At 53.1% G+C, this 24,417-nt stretch overlaps 1 protein-coding gene across 1 annotated transcript in view; it reads right to left on the reverse strand.

The window, feature by feature from the left end:
* CCDC88C (coiled-coil domain containing 88C) overlaps positions 1 to 24,417 on the reverse strand; it is a 113,007-nt gene that overhangs the window by 57,134 nt on the left and 31,456 nt on the right. Inside the window, exons 5-9 of the mRNA XM_021100083.1 lie at positions 17,548 to 17,617; positions 4,982 to 5,040; positions 3,878 to 3,961; positions 1,185 to 1,325; positions 609 to 793 (exon numbers count right to left, since the gene is read on the reverse strand). Of these exons, the coding sequence (XP_020955742.1) occupies positions 609 to 793; positions 1,185 to 1,325; positions 3,878 to 3,961; positions 4,982 to 5,040; positions 17,548 to 17,617 (539 nt within the window). The remainder of the gene's footprint in view (positions 1 to 608; positions 794 to 1,184; positions 1,326 to 3,877; positions 3,962 to 4,981; positions 5,041 to 17,547; positions 17,618 to 24,417) is intronic.

Below are 24,417 nucleotides of genomic sequence, written 5' to 3' on the forward strand. Positions count from 1 at the left end.
GAACAACCCCCCGCGCCCCCCCCACCCCCCGCGAGGCCCCAGTAGGGAAAGGAAAGAGAACTGGGCATCTGGAGGTGAGGAGGGCAATTGGCACGTGGGGCTCAAAAACATGCTTTTCCATTTTTAAGTTTTCAGTGCCTTCCCTCAAACTACCTCCCCCCGGCCCTAGGTGGGCTTCCCTTGGAGGGTCAGTTAAGGAGACCACCAGTCAGGGAGCACGGCCCACAGGTGAGAGGTTGAAGGCAGCAGCTCCCGGGGTGACAGGCAAAGGGGCATCACCAGCTTCAGGAAACGGAGAGCGAGCCACCAGATAGGGTGAGCCGCAGCCTCCATCCAGCCAAAGCTCACACCAAGGCGTGGTCACTCAAGCCCCAGACGGGGCCTGAGTGTGGACACAGGAGCCCTAAAGGCCGGGTCGAACCCCTCCTTGTGCGCAGGCTCAGGGAGGGAGGCCATCAGTCCCCGTTCAAACGGCCACGGCACTTGCAGCAGAGCAGGGCCCCGAGTCAGAGCTCGCCTGCTCATCATGCCACACGGGCGAGACATGTGTGTTTATAACACGCTGCACAAGAGCAGAACAAACCCCCGGGGCCGACCCAGGGACTCACAGCTCCTGCCTGACGCGGCGCAGCCTGGCCTTGGTGTCCGCCAGCTCCACGGCCAGGTGCTGCTTGTCCTCGCTGGAAAGGCTGCTGGTGGGGCTGGGGGTGGACTCGGCGCTGGAGGACTTGAGGGGGCTGGGCGGCTGCTGCGCCTGGAGGTAGTCCCGCTCCTGGGTGAGGTCCACGATCAGCTGCAGCGGGGCGGGGGGCGGGGGGGAGGGAGCGATGGCACCGAGGGCTCCTGCACCCGGACTTGGTGCCCAAAAGGTCAAAGGACAAGAAGAAAGTGGGAGAGGTCGGCCGAGACAGAGAAACCAGGAGGAAGCAGGAGGCACAGGACGTAAGGTTGTCAACAGAGATGGAAAGATTTCGTGGGACAAAAAGGAGCGTGTGAGTGAAGAGAGCCCCCGGGCTCCGCATTCTGATGAATTTCTTCTACCTTCGCGGGCCGGGGGGCGGGGGGCGGAGGCGACTCTTCTTCACAGCAGGGAAAAGCGCCCACCTCCACCTCCACCTCCACCAGAAACCGGGGGGAAGGGCGGGGGCATCAGGCTTGTGCTGGACGGTGAGGACCAGACGCACCTCCGTGCACTCGTCTCGCTCGTCGATGAGCCGCCTCAGGTGAAAGACCATGTTCCGGGATAGGGCCTCCAGCTCCTCCGGGGCCACGTCCGGGAGCTCCAACCACTGCAGGTCGAACACGTTCTCCTGGTTGTGGGTCACCTGCGGGCAGAGGCGGGCGCTGCAGAGGCGGCGGGAAGCGGCCGTGGGGGACACAGCTGATGCTGAGCCTTGGCGTCATGCACCCTCACGGCCAGCTTCTCCCTGGCGAGCAGGGGGCTCCTGAAGCGCAAGCCCCCCTCAGCCAAGCTCCACCAACACGGGCCACTCCCGCTCTCAACACCGGTTCCACTTAAATACCAGAGAACGCTCGGTACCATCCAGTATTTCCCTAAACAGGTCATCTTCTTGAAGCATCAATTTACAACACAAAACAGTGAAGTCCTAAAGATGCAAGAGCGGTGAGGAGAGGGGCCGTTATTTCTTAAAATAAAGTGCACACGTGGCAACTGTTAAAAAATCCTATGCTGGAATGCTGGGTACCTAACAACAGCTGTTACTTGAGGGGGGAGACTATTTCATCATCTCAAACAATTTCCAGGTGAGCCTGTATCTCACCTCCGCAGGCCTCAGCTCACCTGGTCCCCCCGACCCCCGTCGGGTGGGAGGAGGCCCACAGCTATGTCTATACCCGGCAGCTCTTCAATGATGCTGCCAACCTGACAGTCTCAACCAGACCCGCCACAGGAGGTAGCTTTATTTTGAGTCCCCTCTCTCTCAGTTTGGGAAGATAAGTACTCAAGCCTCAACAGGAAAAAAAATTAAAAAATAAAAAGAAACCAGGAATATCCACGCAGAGAAAAATATCCCAAAAAGTTCTTAAATCTTTTAGAACAGTAAGTGGAGAAAGAAGAATTTAAAAACAAACCAAAAAACCAAAGACAGGACCCTTCAGTGTCTCAAGAGACACCCACTTTCTACTGTCTGTGTCTTTTTGCATTTTTTAGGGCCGCACCTGCAACATGTGGAGGTTCCCAGGCTAGGGGTCAAATCAGAGCTACAGCCACCGGCCTCACCACAGCCACAGCAATGCTAGACCCGAGCCACGTCTGTGACCTACACCACAGGTCACGACAACGCCTGAACCTTAACCCACTGAGCGAGGCCAGGGATCGAACCTGCAACCTCGTGGTTCCTAGTTGGATTTGTTTCTGCTGCGGGATGACAGGAACTCCAAGACACCCACTCTCTTACCTGTCTCACCTTACAGGGAAAAACTGGGGTTCAGTAAATCTCAGAATGAGGAAAACTCTCACTTTAGGGTACAGGGCACCCCAAAGGCAGGGAACTGGGATTGAGAGGCCGGGTTCCATTGTTTGGAAGAGGCCTCTGTAAAGGAGGTTCAGAGGTGCAGCCACAGCCACACACCGGCTTATGACCCTCCTCCCAATTCTGCCTCAATGGGTCTCCCGTGCGGCCTGGGCCCCTGGATGTTTAAGAAGCACCCAACTCATTCTGAACCCCAGTCCCCACGCCCAGCCACTGCATCCGACCATCACGCAGGACGTTCTTTCTGGGTGTACACTTAAAAAGAATACATCCTGCTAGCAGAACAGGGAAGGGGAGAGAGCGAGTGGCTAAGACCTGGGGAGTCTCACCACCGTCCCCAGATACATTTTCAAAGCACACAGACACAGCAAAAAGTAAAAGGCAGAATGGTCCTTAGGTTGATAGGTCACTGACATGAATGGCTGAGACTCTTTCTACAACACTGACTTTCCCCCTGACACCAGCTTTGCTGGACCCCCTACCTGCAACAAGCCGCATCCTCCTGCTTCCAGTCCTGATTCAGATCTAGCACCCCCGGGGCCCCGGCTGGCTGTGGAAGTCCAGCAGCCCGCCCCCCGCACTGGCATGGGGAGCTCCAGGTTCAGCTGCCTCTGCCAGTTACACCCCTGCTCCTACGTGCTCCTTGCTCACGTCTCTTTCATGCATTTGTCTCTTCTGTCCAATTAGATGGAAGGCTGGACTATAAAACTCCTAAGATAGTTAAAACGTACGCTTCTTCTGGAGGAGGGTGGGGTGGGGGCATCAGGGAAGTAGAATTCAGGTGCGTGCTTGGTTTCCAGGGAAACCACTTTCTCCGTGGATACCACCTCTGCCAAGGGCAACAGCAGAGTGCACAGGCGGCCCTCAGTGCGAAACCCTCCTGACCCCACCCAGGGGGTCGCGTCTCCGGGGACAGCCCTTCTGGGACCCGCTGGTTTTGAACTTCCCCAGAGGTGGCACGGCTGTGTCTCTGTCGTGTCACTGACAGAAGCAGAACTCCTCTCTCTATAAAGATCAACCATTCGAAGCAGGATGACATTTGCCAGAATACATTTTCAGGGACTGTAAATCACATTCTGAGCCTAAACCACTTGACAGCTCTTAAAAATAGTCTGAGTCCATATTAGGCAAGAAGAAGAGGCAAGAGAAGATTTGATTGAGATGTGTTTTTTTTTTTTAATAGTTTTTCTTTTAACCCCTATTTTCACTTGCTGACGGCTACCTTACCAAAGAGAATCAAATTCGTCGGTGGTGTCTGAAACCTAAAATTAGCACAATTGGTAGTGGGTGATGTAGTCTTTAGACTTTTCACTGGTGGAGAGAGCCCGTCCCCTGGGTGTTGCAGAAGCACCTGTTCACGGCAAAGCCCACAACACCCCACCTACCTCCTGGATGTGTGCCACGATCCCCGCCTGGGTCTCAATGTCCAGCTGTTTGATTCTTTCGATAAATTCCTCTTTCCTCTCACACTGTGGATGGTTACAAGTGTTAATGAAAGCGTTTTACCACGAGGGCAGCCTGGAGCCACCAGAGTCATAGAAAATACAGTTTCAAAAGAAGCCCCCACCCAACCCCTGCCTTTTTTTTTTTTTTTTAAACAGCAGCACCTGTGGCACATGGAAGTTCTCCAGGTCAAATGGGAGCTGCAGCTGCAACCTATGCCACAGCCACGGCAATACCAGATCCGAGCCACATCTGTGATCTATGCTATAGCTTGTGGCAACGCCCCGGCTCCTTAATGCACTGAGTGAGGCCGGGGATTGAATCTGCATCTTTATAGATACTGGCTGGGTTCTTAACTCACTGAGCCACAACAGGAACTCCGACTTTTTCTTTCATAACCAAGAATGCTCTGGCCCCTTACCGTCCCTTTATATTGAGGGTCTTCTCTAGAAGAGGCTCAGACCACCTGTACCACAACCATCTGGGGGGCTTGTTTTAAAAACACTGTGTGGGGGTGGGAGCTATAGATATACTCTCTCCAGGAGATTCCTAAACAAGTAAAAAACACCTGAGTTAAGCTGGCGAGGTGGCTAACTTCATCTGTAAAGGGCCAGATGGTAACAAAAAAGTCTTGGCCTGGGCAGGCCAGTGGTCTGAACTCGGCTGCCGCAGCGTGAAAGCAGCCACAGGTAATCGGGCCGTGTTTCCATAAAACGTGATTTATGAAAATAAGTGGCAGGCAGGTAAAATTTGGTCCACAGGTTGTTTGCTGATCCATGCTCTAGGGATTCCTATACGGGGGACAATTTGCTAGTGGCCGACTCCCCAACCCCCACAGGGATCCCCACATGGCCTCTCACCCAGGGTGCCCTGGTGCTAGAAATGGCTGCCCCCTGAGGCAGTATCATGTCTCTCACAGGCACCCTGCGACCTTCCATCACGTTGGGCTGAAAGCAGCTTCACTCCAACCTCACCTAAGGGGGTGTGTTATCCCCACAAACCCAAGCACAAGAGCAGCCCTCTCTGCCCACGCACCCAATCCCTACCTGGACAGCACAGCCCAGCACCAGCAGCAGCACCTTCTTAATCTCCTCCATACTCTTCCCTAAATCAAAAGAGCAATATCATTAATCAAACTCAACCACGGATAAAATTTCACCAGCACAGACAGACATCTGCTGTAGGGAAAAAAAAATCCAATCTCTCTACCCAGCAGTGTCCACTTAAGGTGTACACACTCTGCCTGTTTCTAAGTGTGGGTTTACTTCTTTCTTTTTCGTTTGTTTTTGTCTTTTCAGGGCCGCACCCACAGCATACGGAAGTTCCCAGGCTAGGGGTCGAGTGGGAGCTATAGCTGCTGGCCTACACCACAGTCACAGCCACCCAGGATCTGAGCTGCGTCTGCAACCTTCACCACAGCTCATGGCAACATCGGATCCTTAACCCACGGAGCGAGGCCAGGGATCGAAGCTGCATCCTCATGGATACTAATCAGTTTCCTCTGAGCCACGATGGGAACTTCTGGGTTTATTTCTTAGACCAAAGGAGAATTCTGTCCATAGTGATTCGTGGCCCTTTTCCATTCGAATACATCAAACAACCCTTGGGTGCGTGTTAATTAATGACAATGAACATCTCTGCTGCGTGTGGGTGGTAAGCAAAGTACAGAGACGAGAACAGGCCCCACGTGAAACACTCTGTCGACTCTAAGATGAGACTGGACGTGACCTTGCCTTTCCATCATGCAAACTCTCAAGCAGACAAGGGAGAAAAGTGAAGCTCCTACTCATCCATCGCCCACTCTACATTATCAATATTTTGCACATCCATTCCATTTCCCAACTCCCTGTGCCCCTTGGTTTCTCAGTTTCAGTGTCTGGCTAGAGCACCCAAGAGCAAGTTCCAGACAATGGTCTTTTTAGGGCTGCACCTGCGCCACATGGAGCTTCCCAGGCAAGGGGTTGAATCGGAGCTACAGCCACCAGCCTATGCCACAGCCACAGCCAAGCCAGATCCTAGCCACGTCTGCAACCTACACCACAGCTCGTGACCACACTGGATCCTTAACCCACTGAGCGAGGCCAGGGATCGAACCTGTGTCCTCGTGGATACTAGCCATGGGTTCGTTAACCACTGAGCCACGCTGGGAAGTCCCAACACACATCATTCTGGATGGTCTCATACTTACTTTGCACAAAGGCCACAAACTTATTCAACCAACCCCCCTTCCAGAGATTTGATTTATTTGATATTTTAATCTAAAGGATGCTAGAAAGAACATCCTGTGGCTCATTCTTTATGCACATCCATACTTTCTTCTTTAGGGTGAACTCGTCTTTTTAGCTTTTCCCGATGCCAAGTTGCCCTGCAGAAAGGCTCTGCCATTTTACTCCCTCACAACCAATATATAATCAGCCCCGCTTCCCCACACCCCGACCAAGACTGTTTTACTGCTCTTTCTCAGCTTGACAATCTGGCAAAGAAAAAAAGAAAAAAATCTTATTTCATGATTGCGTCTCTTTCTTGACGCCTGAGGCCAAATGCGTCTTTATCTGTGTACCAGTATCAGTCACTTAAATAACAGAGTCAGGATGCAGGAGTTCCACACCTGATCTGGTCACCAGGTGGCCTGTGACCTGGACAAACTGTGCTGTTCCCCGGCCTCAGTTTCCACATCTGTGAAAGGGCGGCAGCTGGGTGACGTGGGTGACAAGCAGGGTGGCTTTTCAGGTGAGAAGGTCTATGGTTTTCTGCCTTTCTCATTATAACCTGCTCCATGTGGGGGAGAAGGGACATGCCAGAAAAAGCATCGTTCCCCTCAAAGACCAACACCCACTCACACGGCGCTAAAATGGTCCGAAGCACTGTCTGTGACCCCTGGGACAGAGAAAACACAGCTTGTGTCCCAAGAAGTCGCTGTGGTTCATTTCAGGTCCTTGGGTGTAAGGCGTGTATGTGGAGTAGCGTGCAGTCTGGTCCTAATCCATCCCAACTGAGAAATAGCTCAGAACAGCCTTGCCCAAGACGACATTCCTAAGGCCGAGTCTCAACAGCTGGCGGCTGGGCACCCCCTTCCCACTGCCCAGTCTGAAGGAGGCTGGGATGGCTTGGCGGGAGGGGGGGAACCCCAGGATCAGACTCCACGCTCTCAAGATCAGGTCTGGTATATTGCAGATCAATCCGCGATGACGGAACCTCTCTTTACGAAGAAGCGCAGAACTCCATCAATGTTTGAAACGGACAAATCCTCAAAGACTCTGACGGACTCTCTTGTTTTCTCTTGAGGCCTTCGGATTGGCCTGGGCAGGTGCGGGGTGTGGGGTGGTGCTCAGGGTTCTCTGGCCCACAGACGTGAACACAGGTGACGCCACGACGACTCCCTTCTCTATTCGGGCTGACGTGACAACCAGTCATGATTTAAGTTCTGATAAGAACAGGAAACGCTCACCTGAGTCTTAAAACCCTCCCATCCCCAAACTCTTCCCCTGGCCACAGGGCTCGCGCCCAGCGCACGTGGCTGTCCTCGCCTCTGCCCCTTCACGGCCAGTCCCCAGGTGACCGGGCAGGGCCCCTCACAAGCCCTTGGAGGATCTAACACACACAGAGCCCTCCGTGCCGTCACCCGCTCCTCTTCGGGACGTGACTCATCCTGCGCAGGCCCCGTAGCCGGTGCGGTGGCAACCAGCAGAGATGACACAGGAAGGAAGTGTTTTAAGGGCCCTGGATCAGGCCACACCGAAGTCAGAGTTCACGGGGAATCCTGATGTGCCGTTCACAGCAAAGGCCCCAGGGGACCTAATTATATCACACTTCAGCTAACTCACACGATTCGGACCAGCCGTACTCTCAGCGGCCTAGACAGACGGCACGTTAAAAGTGGAAGGAGCAGAGGCAGGCCCACTCGGGGAGGCAAGAGCACGAGCCGGTAATCTGACGGCAAGAGAGAGAGCAGAAAGCCTGCACACACACCTGAGGGCTCAAAACGACCGTCTGGGCTGTTTGCAGAAACAGCAAAGCACCCCCTCCCCCCACATCCTTCGGGTTCGTGCAGTGACGGCCGCGAGGCATTCGTTCATTCACTCACTGACACACACCCATCAAGAAAGAGTATGGAATTACAGTTTGCCAAGTTCTGTAACGGCTAGGGAGGGGGGAGGATTTTAAAAATAGGGAATCAGTTTTAGAAAAGTGTTCAGGGAGTAATTATTTAAAATAAGCTCCTTGGGGGTTTTCTTGTGGGCCAGTGGGTTACAGATCTGGTGTTGTCATTGTCACTGCAGCAGCTTGGGTTGCTGCTGGGGCTCGGGTTTGAGCCCTGCCTGGCCCAGGACCGTCCACATGCTGTGGGTGTGGCCAAAAATAAATAAGCTTTTTGGCGAAGAACAGGGCACTGAGAAAGCCCCCTCTGCCCTCATTCACACGAAGCAGTGCTGTGCTCATTCTCACCATGCTAAGCGAATAAAAACATTCTCTGTAACAAATGCATCCTGTGCTTTTTACCCCTACACAGACTCCTAGGAAACTTCAAAAAAAGAGAGAGAGAGGAAAGCAGAAGTTCCCTCATTTCTCACGGGAAGCTGATGCCCAATTTCTCTCAGAATGTCTGCTATTTTCAAAAATCTACCAGTCTGTGGGTTGTGCATAATTTCACCAGAAGACTCTCTCTTGGGTCTCTGAGTCTTGTTCTCTCCTGAGCAAGAATGGCTCAGTGACACAGATAAGCAGGCAAAGAAACAAACCTACAGATAACTCCTCTGAAGCACCTACTGTGTGCTGGGTGCTTGCTGAGAACATAATTAACACAGTCCTCTGACCTCAAAAAACCCAGCAACTAAAAAAGCTGAGAGGGAGTTCCCTGGCGGCTCAGTGGATTAAAGATCCAGTGTTGCCACTGCTGTGGCTTGGGTTCGATCCCTGGTCTGGGAACTTCCACATGCCATAGGCGCAGCCAGAACAAAAACAAAAACCCTGATAAATGCTACCGGAACCCAGAGAAAGGACATCTCGTCTACAGTAAGGATCAGGCAAAGCTTCACAAAGGAAATATCTTCTGAGCTGAGACCCAGGGATGAGGCGAGATTTGGGGGCTTTTCAGGCACAGGGAACAGCATGTGCAAATGCCCAGATGTAAGAGAACGCGGTTCTTGTCAAATCATAAATGCTTGTGCTTAAGTGTATCAGAGTGAGTTTTCACGGGAAATGGAAGGCGGGGTAACAGCACCGAGGATTTCTGTACTGAGTGAGTCACAAGCGACCGATGGGTGGGGGAGGGCAGAGCACACCAGACGCCCTCTGCATCTGCCCGCAACCCCAGGGGGAATCCCACGACAGCCGGAGCTCACGGCTGAGCCTGAGAAAAATCTTTCTTACATACTTGACTACCTGCTTCCTGGAGTCTTGGCACAGAGAAGTTCCCTCCAGCCTTTCTTAGCAGAAATGAAATGCATATATGCTGATCTAAGCTATATATAAAGCTGCAGAGGTTTGAAGCAATCAGCTTCTAAAACAGAAGAGAAACTGATACTTTACATGTGATAAGGGCAGCCCTGGGGATAGAAACGGGGGGGGGGCAATTAAAGTACACCCACCTCTAAAACACGGAGGCTGAATCAGATCAGGGTTGGAAAATTCCCTGAATTTCTAATCCTGTGTCGGTGGCAGACATGGCTAATCGATCACTGTAATTTCTTACCGAGCCTGGAACAAACAAGGCCTCAGAATCCCTCTGAACACAGAGGGCCTTCAGGCAGCCACTGCCAATCCATGAAAGCGGGGACAGGAAATAAAACCTATCCTCTGTGCCTGGACCACAACTTCCATGGTCCTTTGGGCTCTACTCTTTGATTCTCTAAGGTGCAGTCATTTGAATGGTCATATGTTCTCTGGGTTCGGAAGAGAGATCTTGGTGCCTATAAGTGATGACTTAGGCATGAAGGTGGGGATTTAGACAAAGGCAGGCAAATAGCTCTTTCTAAAAGAGAGAGGCCTTCCCGCCCCTCACCGCACACGCTCCGCCTTGCTGGGCTGGAGGCACAGTGCATCACCACCTGCAGAGATGAGGTCAAAAGCAAGCAGCGACCCTGATGCTCTATCCGGCTCCCTCGGCCACAGAGGCCAGGGGTCTGGGAGTCACCAGCCAGGCTGAGGGTTTATTGACCCTCACAACCTGGAAGGACCGACCCACTGGAGTTAATCCTGCCCTCCCCGCGTGCCCTCTATGCCCACAAACCGTGACTGCCCCTCTCCTAGAACACGCCATCATCTGCCTTAATCCCCAAAGCAATCCCCAGAGGACAGTATTATCTCCGTTTTACCAACAAGAAGAGGCTCAGACAGGCTGAGCCACAGAACTGAGATTTGGCCACCACCTGCTCTCTCCTAACTGCCGCCCCCTTCTCCCGAAACTGCCACTGCTTATTCACACGTCCTTGTGGGGTGGGGCAGCGCTCTCTCCGGATTAGCTTCTGATCCCGGTGCCAGAGTGCAGGTATTCAGCCAGTGTTTGCCAACTGCGAGACTGAGGGTCCAACTGTCAGCATCACATCCCGTAGAACAAAGAGAACAGTTTCGGTGTCTTTTCTCGTTGAGATGGGGAGTGTATCTATATACACACACATGTTTTTCTTTTTCTGACTTATGTGCTGGAATCAACCACTCACTGTGCTTTCCCTGGTTTCTTAGTTAAAACACAGTCATTTCATAAGCACAATTATGGGGCTGTCACATCGATTTGAAAATAGCAGTGCACCGAACATGACCCTGTCTCATCTCACGACTCACCCACACAGGCACAGCTCTGTGGGCCCTCCTGGGGGCTCTGCCCACACGAAGAAAAGCTGTTCTTATTTTAACAAGGTTACCTTGAGTTCCACGAGGAACAACTCCTTGTGGGTGGGTCCATAGGAACCCCACATAAGACCCACCCTGCGCCATGGGGTACAGGGCAGCCACCTCTACACACCACCTCATGGCTTGGAGAGCAACTCCTGCGAAACCCGCACCTCCATTTCTTACACCTAGAGAATTACACATGTGGCTGCTATCAGGCAGTCCTCCATTTGCTTAATTAGTCATTCAACAAACGTTTATCGCATGTGGACTTTGCAGGCACCACGTTACCTGTGCGAAATGGTGCAGGAGGCTCCAGAGGGCACCCTGACCCGTGGTCCCCTCATCTCCATTGCCCACACCGTGTCTGTCCCCACCCCGGGAGTCCCGCCGCATGACTGTGTGGGTAACAAAACCTCTGCCCAAATGACGCACGGCTCTCAGGTCACGTAGAGCAACGTGAAACAGCCCCATCAAGCCCCTGAGACAGACGGTGTCACCACCAAAAATGACTCCCTACCCCAGCCTGGCCAGGCTGCAGCAGCAGAGCACGGATTAATCTCCCAGCACCAAACACCTGAAGAGCAGCAAGGGAGCATCCACCACGAGGACTCAGCCTGCGACCCAGAGTCTGCCCTGGTTGGCGGTGAGGCGGGAGACGATCCCAGAGCGGGTCCCTCCCCAGCACCAGGGGGAAAGCGCAAAGCCCAAGTAGCAGTGAACACAAAGACCTTGGACAAGTAACAGCTCGTCCCCCCGCCTCGGACGGCCTCGGCCACAGGGAGCGGTTGCGCTGGTCGCCATGCGCGGTCACGCAGCCGGAGCCCGCTCTGTGTACAGCCCATCGCTAGGAGGGGACCAAACAAAGCCTGGTTTCCAGGCAGGACCTGCGGGCGGCTCAGAAGGCTGGCGCTTGGCCGTGCCTGGTGTAAAACCAAGCTTTTCACGTGCCTAGAAAAGCCAAGTCCTGCCTCTCAGCTCCAGCGCCCAGCAACCCCTGGCGCTCTCGATGGGCTGGAGAACACGCTTCTGAATCCACAGGCAGCACAGAAGCAAAGGAGCCGGCCACACGCGCGGGCCACACTATCCCAAGTCGCGAGTGGGTGCCTTTCTGAACCCGCTCCCTCAGGGAGGGAGTGGGATCAAAGGCCGGCAAAGATTAGCGTTTCTTCACTTGCTTACATCCCCCCTCCCTCCTCATTTAGAGGACCGCAGCTTTCTGTAGATACAAAAAACGATATAAATATAAACAAGATCAGAATTCAGGAGAAATGAAAAAAATAGCCTAAGGCTGGGAGAAAGAACACAAGACTCATTCATTAACCCCAATGGCCATCCCTCGACCCACCACCTCGTCACTTGGCAGGCAGGGCCCTGGGGAGGGAAGACAGCCCGTCCGCTTTCTAAAAGAGCGATCTCGGCGGCAAGCACGCTGTTCCTAAGAAGCCCGATTCTGAGCCCTCTCCCCGGCGGCCGGGGCTGGAGGGAAGCCAGGCCCAGGGCGCCCCTGCCCGCCCAGCTTCCAGCACCCCGTCCTCCAAAGGCAGCGCCGTGGGCTGAGCACCGTGAGCGAAGGTCTCCATGGGATCAGAGAAGCCCTTCAAGGATGCCCTTGACAGGAGAGCAAGCAAACACCGAGAGGGTTAAACATTAAATCCCAAGGAGCTTCAGCAGTTCCGTTTCCCTCCGGCCTTTGAAACCTAGGCTTCAGTTGTGACGCAAGACTTCCTCCAGGCACCCCAAGCTTGCTGCTCCTTGTGGAGCTGCCAGCACGTTGCCCCTCCTCTGAGCTTGTCCCATCTGGGACACCCTCCCTCTGCTGCTCCGTGGAGAGAGCTTCCAGGCCCTGCCACATACCGCCTCCTCCAGGAAGTCTTCCTGACCTGCCCGGGCAGAACTCACTGCCCGCCTTGCACTCTGTGGCACAGGCCAGTGGACACTGTCTTCCTCCCCTCCCACCCCAAGGCAGACTGGGGGCTCCTTGAGCAGAGATGGCCTATTTGTCTCCGCGGCCCCCAGACCCACAGTGGACATTTGACAACAAAAGCCGGAGAATGGCTCGGGCTGAGCTCCTCTGCGCCTCTGGAAGGAAGGACACCAGGGCATTCCTGTCTTTTATCTGGAGGGTCAGAAACTGGCCTTCTGGTTTCTTGGGCCAGAGCAGCAGGAGAACAGAGGCCTGCATGGGCTGTGAGGGAAGGATGCCCCCAGTACCTGTGGGCCCCGGAAACTGCCAACGTGAGAGAGAAAACTGAAGACCAGATCACTGAAGAGCAGTGAACAGAATCCCCGAGGCTGTCCTCAAGGGTCCCAGTGGTATCCACAGACGGGACCCTATAGGTTGCAAATATGGGGTCAGCCCTTGCATGGACCCAGCAATCTTGCCTGGCATTTAGAACTCAAGAAACACCAGGCAGAATAACGCAGAGGCTGGTCCACCTGCTTGGAGCCAGCGGCTGGCTGTCCACATACGATGGTGATAAATACATCTCTAACCTATGGAGCCACCATGCTGTGTGCCTCTGAGTAAGTTCCCTCCCCTCTCTGGGCTGGGTTTCTCCACCTACAGGGCTCCTCACTTTCCATTCTGAACAGCTTAGCAATGATCAGCAATTCACACGTCTGAAAACTACTACGGTACTTGGATACAAACCTGGAAAGAAAAAACCATGCTATCTTCCAGCATGACTGCTCTGTGATTCACTACAGAAATTAATGTGCGAACACCCTGGCTTCCTGTCAGACAAACCTAGTCTTTTTTGAGTGTGTGGCACAGTGACAGGCCTGGCTGCTGAGAAACCAGAGTCTGGAGTTTTGGCCAACACCTCTCCTCATTTTACAGCTACGGCAGACACGTGACCCCTGGCTGCTTGCGTGGAAGACACCCTTGGATAAACCACGTAACAATGTTTAATGGAAGAAGAGCTGGCAAGATGGGGGTGCGGGCAGTTTTCAGTGTCTCATCACCGGCCCCGGGCAGCCACATATACGGTGTTGGGCAAAGACTGGCTCTTGCTGGACCCTGACCCCTGATCCAAGAACGTGTGGTTAACATCTACTAGCGTGAGGGGAGAGGGGAGAGGAGAGAGGAGAAGATCAAGTGGGTCTCCAGCACTTATGCGGTATTTATCAAGTACCTACTATGTGCCAGGCACTGCTCTAGACACTTAGAGGACAGTGTTAACAACAGTTTAAAAAAAAAAAAAAAAAAAAAAGGAGTTCCCGTCGTGGCGCAGTGATTAACGAATCCGACTAGGAACCATGAGGTTGCAGGTTCGATCCCTGGCCTTGCTCAGTGGGTTAACGATCCGGCGTTGCCATGAGCTGTGGTGTAAGTTGCAGACGTGGCTCGGATCCAGCGTTGCTGTGGCTCTCGCGTAGGCTGGTAGCTATAGCTCCGATTCGACCCCTAGCCTGGGAACCTCCATATGCCGCGGGAGTGGCCCAAGAAAATGGCAAAAAGACAAAAAAAAAAAAAAAAAAAAAAAAGCTCCAAGATTCCTGCCCTCATGATAGGTTAGGTTACATCCTCGGAGGGGAAAAATGAGCAGTGCAACAGACATGAAAAGACAAGTAAATGACAGCATATCCCGGAGGGTGATAAATGTTATGAAAAAAGGGAAGGCAGAGGAGGATAAAGAGGCCTGAGGGGGAGGGAGGGCTGCAGCTACAAACAGGGAGGTCCTCTGGACGGGCTGCTCTGAGAGGTGGTACATGAGAAAAATGTGAAGCCTCTGTTCCTATGAGCCTCAGGGAAAAGCACTCCAGGCAGAAGGAACAGCCAGTGCACAGGCCTCAGCGCAGGGAGAAAAGGGACCATCATCTAACGTTCTAAGACGATCGGCTGCTGGACTGCGAGCAGATGGCAGGGAGCAAAGGCAGAGCAGCAGACAGTCCGAAGGCCAGTCCAGGACGAACCAGGAGGAGGGTGGCGTGGCTGGAAACAGGGGCAGCAGGGCAGGAGGAGAGAAGTGCGCCCATGTTTTGAAATTGGAAGGCAGAGCCAAGGCACCCGCCTGAGGAACGGGTGCGGGGTAGGAGAGAGGCTAGGATTCAGCAACTGGAGAGAAGGCAGAGGACACCCTATGACACCCAGTCCCGGGAGTGTGCACGTGGCCCAGCCATTGGCAGGCTTTCCCGCCGCGTGCCACCATGTGACCGTGAGGAAGCGTCAGAGCAGGGTCCTGGGTGGGATCTACCTCTTACTGTAACGAGGCTCTGGACAGACGCTTCCTAGGCACAGGGATCCAGGGAGACGGGCAAAACCATGCACGACTAGAGAGATCATTCAAGGTGCAAACCGGAAGTGAGAGGATGGGATGAGGGGCCAGGAGGGCAGACAGTGGGGAGCGATTCCAACGTACATGGAGCGCTTTCTCACACTCACCGGCTGTCCTGAACCCCACCCGGGGTGGGAAGAGAGGACATCCTTTTGTCTGATGGGGCTGGGATGTTGGTTAGACAAACAGAAAAACCTCCTAATAGTGTGAATCGTGACATCTCCCTTTGTTTAGGTCAGAGAAAGGGGGACAAACGCTTGCTTGGTGTCTTAGGATCGTTTGGTGTCGCTGGGTGTGTTCTGAACTAGATGTTCCGCTGGGCTCTGTCCTGCCCTTGCCCTGGTTCCACCGTGATGCATTCACCAGAAACAGAAAATAACCGAAAACTGAAATGTTATAAATAACAGCCCAGTGTCAACATCAGCCAAAAGAGCACCGCATGCTCCTGGGACGTGGAGCAGGATTCTTAAAAAAGCTGCCCTCCTCCGCCCCTTCTAGGCAACTGCATGAGAAAGAAACCAACTTTGCTCTTTATGTAAAAAGATCCCCCAAATTCTTCACCCACCTATTTTTAAAACTGCAAACAGAAAACACTCTTCCATAGACATGGCTCTGGCAGTCATGTTGGCATGTTCTCACTGGTGCGCCTCCCCCTGCCAACCTCCTCTGCTCTCCGAGCCCCCAGAGACTCCTGTCAAAACTACCCAGGCGTGCACCCCGGCTCCCGTCCCTGCAGTCTTGACGTGGGGACAGGCAGCCCCTCCCCTCTCGGCGCAGCTGGCGGGAGCGGCTGTCAGTCAGGCCTCCCTGCAGGGGCTTCGAAGCGGCTGCGGTGGGCGGGGGGGGGGATTCTCATCCTTAACTTTCTCAGGGCTCCCTGTCTCATCCTCCCGGTTTTTCCTTTAGAACTGGGGGTTCTGGGCTCTTCAACGGAGGTGTACTGATTCCACACGGTGCTGGAGACCAGAGGGGCACGCCATTCACCTATCACAGTTGAAAAGCAGCCTCCCCACAGTGTTCAAAGACTGGATGGTGGTGACAATTCGGTCTTGCAAAGCCACACCAAGACTGGGACTTAGAAGCTTGCCCACTTGGGCCCCAGAGGTCACTGGAAGACGTGAAGACACACACACGGCAGGAGGTCCTGGTGGGACCTACCGCGAATAAAGCAGCACAACTCTGTACATGCATGAAAAAAAAAATCACAAAGAGTTCCCTGGTGGTGCAGCGGGTTAAGGATCTGGCATTGTCACTGCTGTGGTGCGGGTTCAACCCCTGGCCTAGACACTTGCTCAGGCTGTGGGTGTGGTCAAAATAAAACAAACAAAAACAATCACTAACCTGTATACTCAAGAACAGGTGAGTTTCACAGTATGCAAATTATACCTTAATACAGTTAGTAAAAAATTCAGCGTCCACATCTCTGCAGGTGTTTCTGTCCAGCACCGGACCCGAGGTGGGACCTGGGTTCTTTGCATGTGGACAATCTCTTGGCCTGGGCCGTGAGGTTTAGAGAGGCTGGGACAGAAACTGCCAAGGGGAGGGCTGGCGCCAGGGTTCTGGTGAGTGGAGGTGCCTGCTGGAGAAGGGGTCCCCAGGGGCCAGACTTCCAGATGGCAGCAGTGAATGGGGGGGGGGAACACCGACAAGGGGAAGGCGGCAAGCTACGCGGTGTGACGGGCTGATGGGGGCAGGGTGGAGGAGGAGGAGTTTAGTGTTAGATTGAATCATATGCCAGTGTCATTTCCATAGGTCAAAATGGTTGAATAGCGGCAATTGCCTACGGCTCAACCTAACACCTGTTTGCATGTGACACAGATGGCAGCTCAAGTTCAAGGGTTGGAAGAGGCCAGTTTCCAATCGACCCCTCTGCTTATGGGCTAAGTGATGGAGGGCTTGTCACTTCAACCCTGTGAACTGCCGTTTCTTGTCTATAAATGGGGTGACACAGCCACACCCCAGAAGCACATCTTCGTTTAGATTTTAAAACATATGCCCAGGAGTTCCTGTCGTGCCTCAGCAGGAACAAATCTGACTAGCATCCATGAGGACGCAGGATCGATCCCTGGTCTTGCTCAGTGGGTTAAGGATCTGGTATTGCTGTGACTGTGGTGTAGGCCAGCAGCTGCAGCTCTGATTAGACCCCTAGCCTGGGAACCTCTATATGCCGCAGGTGTGGCCCTAAAAACGACAAAAAAAAAAAAAAAAAAGATTCCTTCTTGCCAACAGGGCCACGCCCACCCTACAACTCAGCAGTAGCCTCGCCTGCCTCTGCACCCCAACTGAGGGGTCGAGGAGACGCACTATTAAGGGAGAAATGTGTGCTTAGTTTAATGCCTCTGGGTAATAAACCCACCCCTTCACAGTCACACCCAAGTGATCACATGTTTTCACTGTGCTGGCTCCGAGTCAGCAGCCAGGGCTCTGCATCCAACAGCTGCCCAGAGCCCATGGCACTGCCCGGGCTCGCCGGGGGTGGGGGCGCGGGGCAGCTTTCCACTCACCAGACAGCGGGTCTTTGCCAATCATCAAGACATTGGGCAAATTCATTACGATCAGCTGCTGGAGAACTTCCTACAGAAACAAAAGGGAAAAGATACCATTAAGAAGGGAAAACAAAATCAAGACTGATTAGGAAAATTACAGTTTATCAAGTTACTGGATGAGTGTGCAGCCACAGAGTAACTAGGAAAATACCATAAAACAGGGTGGAATATTTAAGCTAGAAATGAGTGGGAGATCAAAAAAACCAACTGTGCTTCTGTCTCGATCATTACCAAACAAAAACTATGTCTGCAGGGGTACAGAGACCTTGGGAAAAAGAAGATTAGACACTAGATTAGCAAGGTTAGGGGTGAGTTTCTTTTCTGTCTTTTGAGGGCTGCACCTGCGGCATATGAAGTTCCCAGGCTAGGAGGTAGAACCGGAACTACATCTGCCAGCCTACACCACAGCCACAGCAATGCCAGATCCGAGCCACGTCTGTGACCTACACTGCAGCTTGAGGCAATGCTGGATCCTTTAACTCCACTGAGCAAGGTCAGGGACTGAATCCACATCCTCGTGGATACTAGTCGGGTTCCTTTCCACTGAGCCACAATGGGACTGGAAGTTCCCGGGCTAGGGGTCGAATCAGAGCTACAGCTGCGGGCCTACACCACAGCCACAGAAATGCCAGAGCTGAGCCATGTCTGCAACCTACACCACAGCTCATGGCAATGCCGGATCCTTAACCCACTGAGCAAGGCCAGGGATTGAACCCGCATCCTCATGGATACTAGTCAGGTTCTTAACCTACTGAGGCATAAGGGAACTCTGGGGTGCGTTTCTTTTTAAAAGACGTCTATTTTTATTGTACAGTTTGTGCAATTAAAAAAAAATACAGAATAAAAAATTAAAGAAGTGCTCCTGAGGCTTTACAAGCTGAGATTAGGATCTGCGTATCCAGCAGGCCTTTGCTATGAGCTGTAAACGGAGAGACTTCTCTCTTTACAGCAGGGACTGCCCTGGGGCAGGGATAAATCACAGCTACTTTGTGCCCGTCTGAGAGCTGGCGCAGGGGAAGTGAGCTGGCTTCTGCCCTCACAGCAGGGGTCTCTGAAAGAAGGCCCAGGCTCCAGCCCCGGGTCACACCCCCTGGGCTGGCTGTTTTTAACAAGCGAGCGAGTGCTGCTCGGAAGGCGTCCACCCGCCCACCTCGCACATTTCCCCAGAGTGTTTCTCGGGCAGGGGCGTCCTTCCCACCCAGACGCGCCTGCCTTGTTTTTCTCACATCAGGAGACGAACACCTAATTTTATGGAAGACCAGCGAGGCGGTGGGATTCATAAGTATTCCTGATCTCACCAAAGCGGTCACTACAGAAACTCTTGACCAACAAAGCTCCTCTTCGGCCTTTAAAGAAATGTTTCCACTGGGATACGACTTTCTCCCGCAGTCCCTCGACCGTGTAACGTGAGGCATCTCTGTATTCCTTACACTGCCAACCGGCGCAGGTGAAGGAAAGGGGACAATGGGAGTTCCCGTCGTGGCTCAGCTGTTAACAAATCTGACTAGCACCCATGAGGACGCAGGCTCGATCCCTGGCCTTGCTCAGTGGGTTAAGGATCCAGCGTTGCCGTGAGCTGTGACAGAGGTCACAGATGTGGCTCGGATCCCGCTTTGCGGTGTGGCTGTGGCGTAGGCTGGCAGCTGTAGCTCCAATTCGACCCCTTGCCTGGGAGCCTCCATATGCCATGAGTGTGGCCCTAAAAAGCAAAAAAGCAAAACAAAAAACAAAAACAAAAAAGGGTAGGGGAGGGGAACAATGACCACAATGGGTGAATCCCACAGGGCCCCGCTGAGCACCTCGGCGCTCTTGTCTGCATCCTCGGATGAGAATGGTGGCCCAGGCAAGCAGCTAGGAGAGGCCGACACCTTCAAAGAACGTACAGAATGACCTGATCCGTCCCCCTGATTCTCTTTCCATGGCTCCCACCCACACAGAAGCTGAGGGGAGGGGTGCTAAGCCAGGAGGTTTAGTCCCCAGGACACCGGGCCCCTCTCCGCTCAGTGCTGGAGGACACTTTACTCTCTGGGGTCTTTTTTTTTCTTTGCTATCTGGGGTCTCATGTCACCACATCAGAGACGGCTAGTGTTTTCTCAAACAAGTCTCGATGCTGGACAGAGTCTAAGTTGCGTAACAGCCTCGGCCCTCCTTCAGGGCTTGGAAAAGTCAACATGGAAAAACTTAGTTGAAAGCACTCACCAAAAGACTCCCCAGTCCCGCCCGGGGGCAAAAGACGTACCACGAGTAAAATCAGAGAAATCCACTTGCCGCAAATGGAAGGACTCTCAACCAGAACGGCCCATGGAGTCCCTCTCATCCAGCCGAGATGCTCAACTCGAGCGCTCAGCCCAGCTTCCAGAAGAGTTCCTTGTTATCACTGTCTGACCAGCTACAGTCCCTTTTTGAAGGCGCGGCTGGTGTCCCCTCCACTGTGGTCCCAGGGTCAGGAACACCAGCTCTATTATCAGGGCTTTAAGAAGGGTGCACGCATTTACAAAGGCGATACAGACTGTGAAACCATCTAGAGGGTCTCTGCGAGAACGCAAAGTGGCATTTTTATGCTAATGACGACCGAAGCAAAAGACTGCTGGAAACGCTGCGAGAAAATATTGCTGGAGAATCCATGTATTCTCCCTCCAAAACAGGATGTTTTGTTTGTCTAATCGGGACTTCCTAATTTTCCCACAAGAAAGAGGCGTCACTCGTGCCATTAAGAAGCAATGTTGTGGTGATCGTTGTACAACTATAAATGTAATAAAATTCATTGAGGAATTAAAAAAGAAAAAAAAAGAACGATCCCGCAAAGAAGTAATGTCTTACGAACAATGTTTTATGATGTGTTCCTTCCAAAATACCCCGGGTCACCTGAGATTTAATCTCCTGGCCCAAAACACCCCCAAGACCTTAACTGTTCCCCCCAGAAGACCCCCAACTGCATTTCCAACAAAAACAGCCTCAGAGGTGTGACTACCACAGAGCTGCTCAGTAGAAACACGAGGCTCAACTGATTTCCAATGCTCCAGCAGGCACCTTAAGAAAGTAAAAACAAGTGACAACATCTGAATAACATACTTCAATTAAGCCCGTGTATCCCAAATATTATTGGTTCACCACCTAATCAACATAAAACCATGAATGAGATATTTCACATTCTTTTTTTCCGGACCATGTCTGAAATCCACAGCACATCAATTCAGATGCTAAGTTTTCATTGGAAACATGATCTGAATAAGCAGGTTTGCATACCCAAGCTGTTCCAAACACAAACACACTTACAATTCTTCCAATAACTGAACCCGGCATTGGTTTTTAACATTTGAATTAATTAGAAATTCATTTCCTTCCTTAACACTAGCCACATCTGGAGACCCCGCCAGCCACACGTGGCTTGTGGTGTTGAGCTCCCCAATCCTGCGGACAAGGGGACTCGGTGGCCGCCAGTCCCTGAGAAAAGCTGAGCAAATGCATCCCCTCGGGGTGGCAGGGCCTCCAGGGCGACAGGCCAGGCCCTGCGTCTAGTGGGGACGTGAGGAGGCTGCTGACGAGTGGACCCGCCCTGCCTGGTACTCGGAACAGAAAGCCACTGTGGGGACCGCAGCTGACACTGGCCTGCTTGGCAGGCATCTGGTCACACCCCGGCTGGCTGTGCAGGGTGGGAGAGCACAAAGACGAGAGCGTAAGCCCTAAGGTGTGCTCTGAGCAACCCCCAAATGTGCCAACAAGCCCTCCTGGTGCCACCCAGGCCTCTGCAAAGGCGGAAACAAAGGCCACCGTCACATCCCGAGGCAGGACAAAGGACAAGGGCACACATAAGTCTCACGGGCTCTCTCGTCACCCCACCCTTGTGGCCTGACGGCAAGAGGGAAGAGTCAGGCTTGGGGTGCAGCCCTGACAGAGGCCCCCTGCCCTCTGCAGAGAACTCAGCAACAGGAAGGGAGGGGTGCGGGAGGGAAATTTAAACGCGGAGATCCAGAGGAGACTTCGTACCCCGTTCCCTCTCCTGCCTGCACCCCCTTTTCGGTTTGTTCTCAGATCCTAATATAAGAGGCCAGAGAAACCCCAGATTTTCCTTTTCATAAATGAAACTGTGCTAATTGCATCCCGGAAGAACCTCATTCTAACCACTTTAAACAAACTAAAAGAAAAGTTGCAACAACAGGTCAGAATAGGGTGGCTGCCTCTAGATGCTGAGCAGCAAGGGGGGCCGGGGCTCGAAAGCGCTTTGTGACGGAAAAGGTGAAAGAACCCACCTGACCTCATCCAGGCTGTACACCTAAAATTTAGGATCTCAGCAACTCTGAAGGTCCCCCAGGGGCTGTCCTGACACAAACAAGGCCTTCCACCTGGCGGAGGGATGGGACGAACCAGGATGCTCTCCAGGAAGCGTATGTCACCCCAGCAGGGGGTCCCAGGGGCTGCATCTGTGTTCTCGCAGTGGTCACGAGCCTGAGACTCAGATGTCCTCAGACTGCCAGCCTCCGGATCCGGACCCTCTGGACACAACCCGGGGCAGGGCTGGCGTTAGGAAGAGCCGAGGGGCTGCCATGAGGTTGGGTCACTGGCTCCCAGGGGTCACGGATAGAGAGACATTCTAAGAACAGAACCAGGAAGCCGAGCTGAGGGAGAAGGCTCCCTTCCTATTAGAAGGCTCCCACGGCAAACGCAAAGGTACTCCATGCGGAGAAGAGAAAATACTCGGGGGGTGCTGCGTGCTGGGTCTCGCAGGTCAGCGAGGAGCTCTGCCAGTGGTGGGAGGAGGGTGGGGGCTGCGATAGTGAGTGGGTTCCAGAGGCACCTGGTCACGTGCAGAACTCACACGTGGTCATAACCAAGTGGCCAGGGTGGCCGGCGAGACCTCCTAGGCGCCCCACAGCAAATCAGACCAGCACCCGGCATGTGGCTTCGCTGAGCCCAGGGCACCAAACGTTTGTCCCCACTGGCGGGCACTGGTTCCCCTGTGTCAGAACCCAACACAGGGCCCAGGCTGCGACTCCAGGCCAGCTCCAGGAGGTCACCGGGTCATCTCTTGCGTCACCAGCCTTCACGAGGGCCAGAGCTCCAGGCTAAATGCCCCTTCCTTGCCCAACTCCCCCAAGCCTCACGCCACACAGGGAAGTGTCAAGGTCTCCTGAGCATGCACACCTGCTGGGTGTCGGTGGTGCTGAGCTTGGGATAAAAAGATCTGGGGGCTCCATCACTGCCCTCCGGAGGGGGAGCTCTGGGAGGGAGAAGGGGAGACAGAGGCCTGGGGCAGCACCTCAGGGCTGGGAAGGACCTCGAGATGGACCCCAGGACAGGCCAGATGCCTCAGTCCACCTGGGTTGACCCTGCGGCTCCCAGAGCTGAGAGATGACACTCACGCTCTGTGTGTGGCTACGTCGCCTCCAAATTATAGGGGTCAGGTCTCCTAATTCCTTTCTAGCCAGTCTCTATCCAGGACTTATAAATAACACCCACTCAGCCACGGCAGCCGAACATCCCAGAAGCCCTAAAATGCACCCCTGCTTTCTCCTAGGACCTCCTCCCTCGGTTTGGCAACAGGAGGACTCAGTTCAGGAACCCCCAAAATGATCCCCTCAACTCACTTCTGAGAATAAGTGCGTGTACCCCAAACTTGGTAAGCCGTCTACTTCAGCATAAAACTGTTAACAGTGAAACATCAATTGGAGGCTCTAACCACCCCACCCCCGCCCCCACCCCAAAGCCTCAAAATACAAATCCAAGTGTGACAGGGTGTGTGTTAAGAGAACAGCACTTTAGTGTTTGTGCCACAAGATGACACTGGGGGATGGTTAGATAATGGAAGCTACAGCTGCTAACCTGGTGAGGAAGACGACAAAAAAAAAAAGGCTTTAAAGGAAAAAAGGATGCCTAACTGATACTAAGGCTAGGCTAAAAAAACAGGAAACCCTCAAAGCAAGTATACCAAAATGACAGAACCCCATCAGAGTGCTTGGGATAAAGCAAGCTCTTGCAACATTTAAGAAAGATTCTGCAGTGTGGTTCTATCACCTTACATTAAATTATTTTCACCTTATGGCATGGTTTCCCACACAAAGCACATATGGTCAGCAGCATCTATTTACTAGATATGCAACTGTGAACATGACATGTCCACTTAAACAAAAAAATTAGGGATTCCCCTGGTGACACAGCGGGCTAAGGAGGCAGCGTAGTCACTGCAGCAGCTTGGATCACTGCTGTGGCATGGGTTTAATCCCTGGCCCAGGAACTTCTGTATGCTGCAGGTGTGGCAAAAAAAAAAAAAAAAAAAAAAAAAAAATTATATCTATCTATCCATCTATCTATCTATCTTTCTCCTGAGACAATTCACAATGTATCCTGCATGAAAATTGATGTGGATTACTAATTTTTTTTCATCACTCACCCCACCCCAAATCAAACTGTATTCCAGCATCTCCCATCAGGAATTGCAAAGGCTCCATCAGCCAGGAAGAGAGGCCAAGAGAACCCCCGTGGCTGACAGGGATGAGGGCAGAGGCCGGCTTACAGCCGGCTCTGTGCTGGGGGCTGAGGCAGGAGGCCCCGCGGGAAGGCGCGGGCTGCCAGGGCACCAGCCCCTGGAAAACAGAAGCTCAAGGATCTTGGACAAGTTCACCCACTGCCTGAGGCAACAGAGACGCCTCACTGAAAAGGCTTAAAATCCTATCAGGGCCCTTGTTGATCTCTGCTCCTGCTCAAACAGGAAGGTCACTTTCTCCGCTGGTGGAAGAAACTCAAGGTCCTGGAAAAGCTGCGGGGTGGAAATGCTTTGTGTGGCTGCAGCAAAGGTTATCTTCAGTTTCCATTGGAAACCCTCAGACTGTG

This window comes from Sus scrofa, chromosome 7 (assembly GCF_000003025.6).
Source record: "Sus scrofa isolate TJ Tabasco breed Duroc chromosome 7, Sscrofa11.1, whole genome shotgun sequence".
Lineage (NCBI taxonomy): Eukaryota > Metazoa > Chordata > Mammalia > Artiodactyla > Suidae > Sus > Sus scrofa.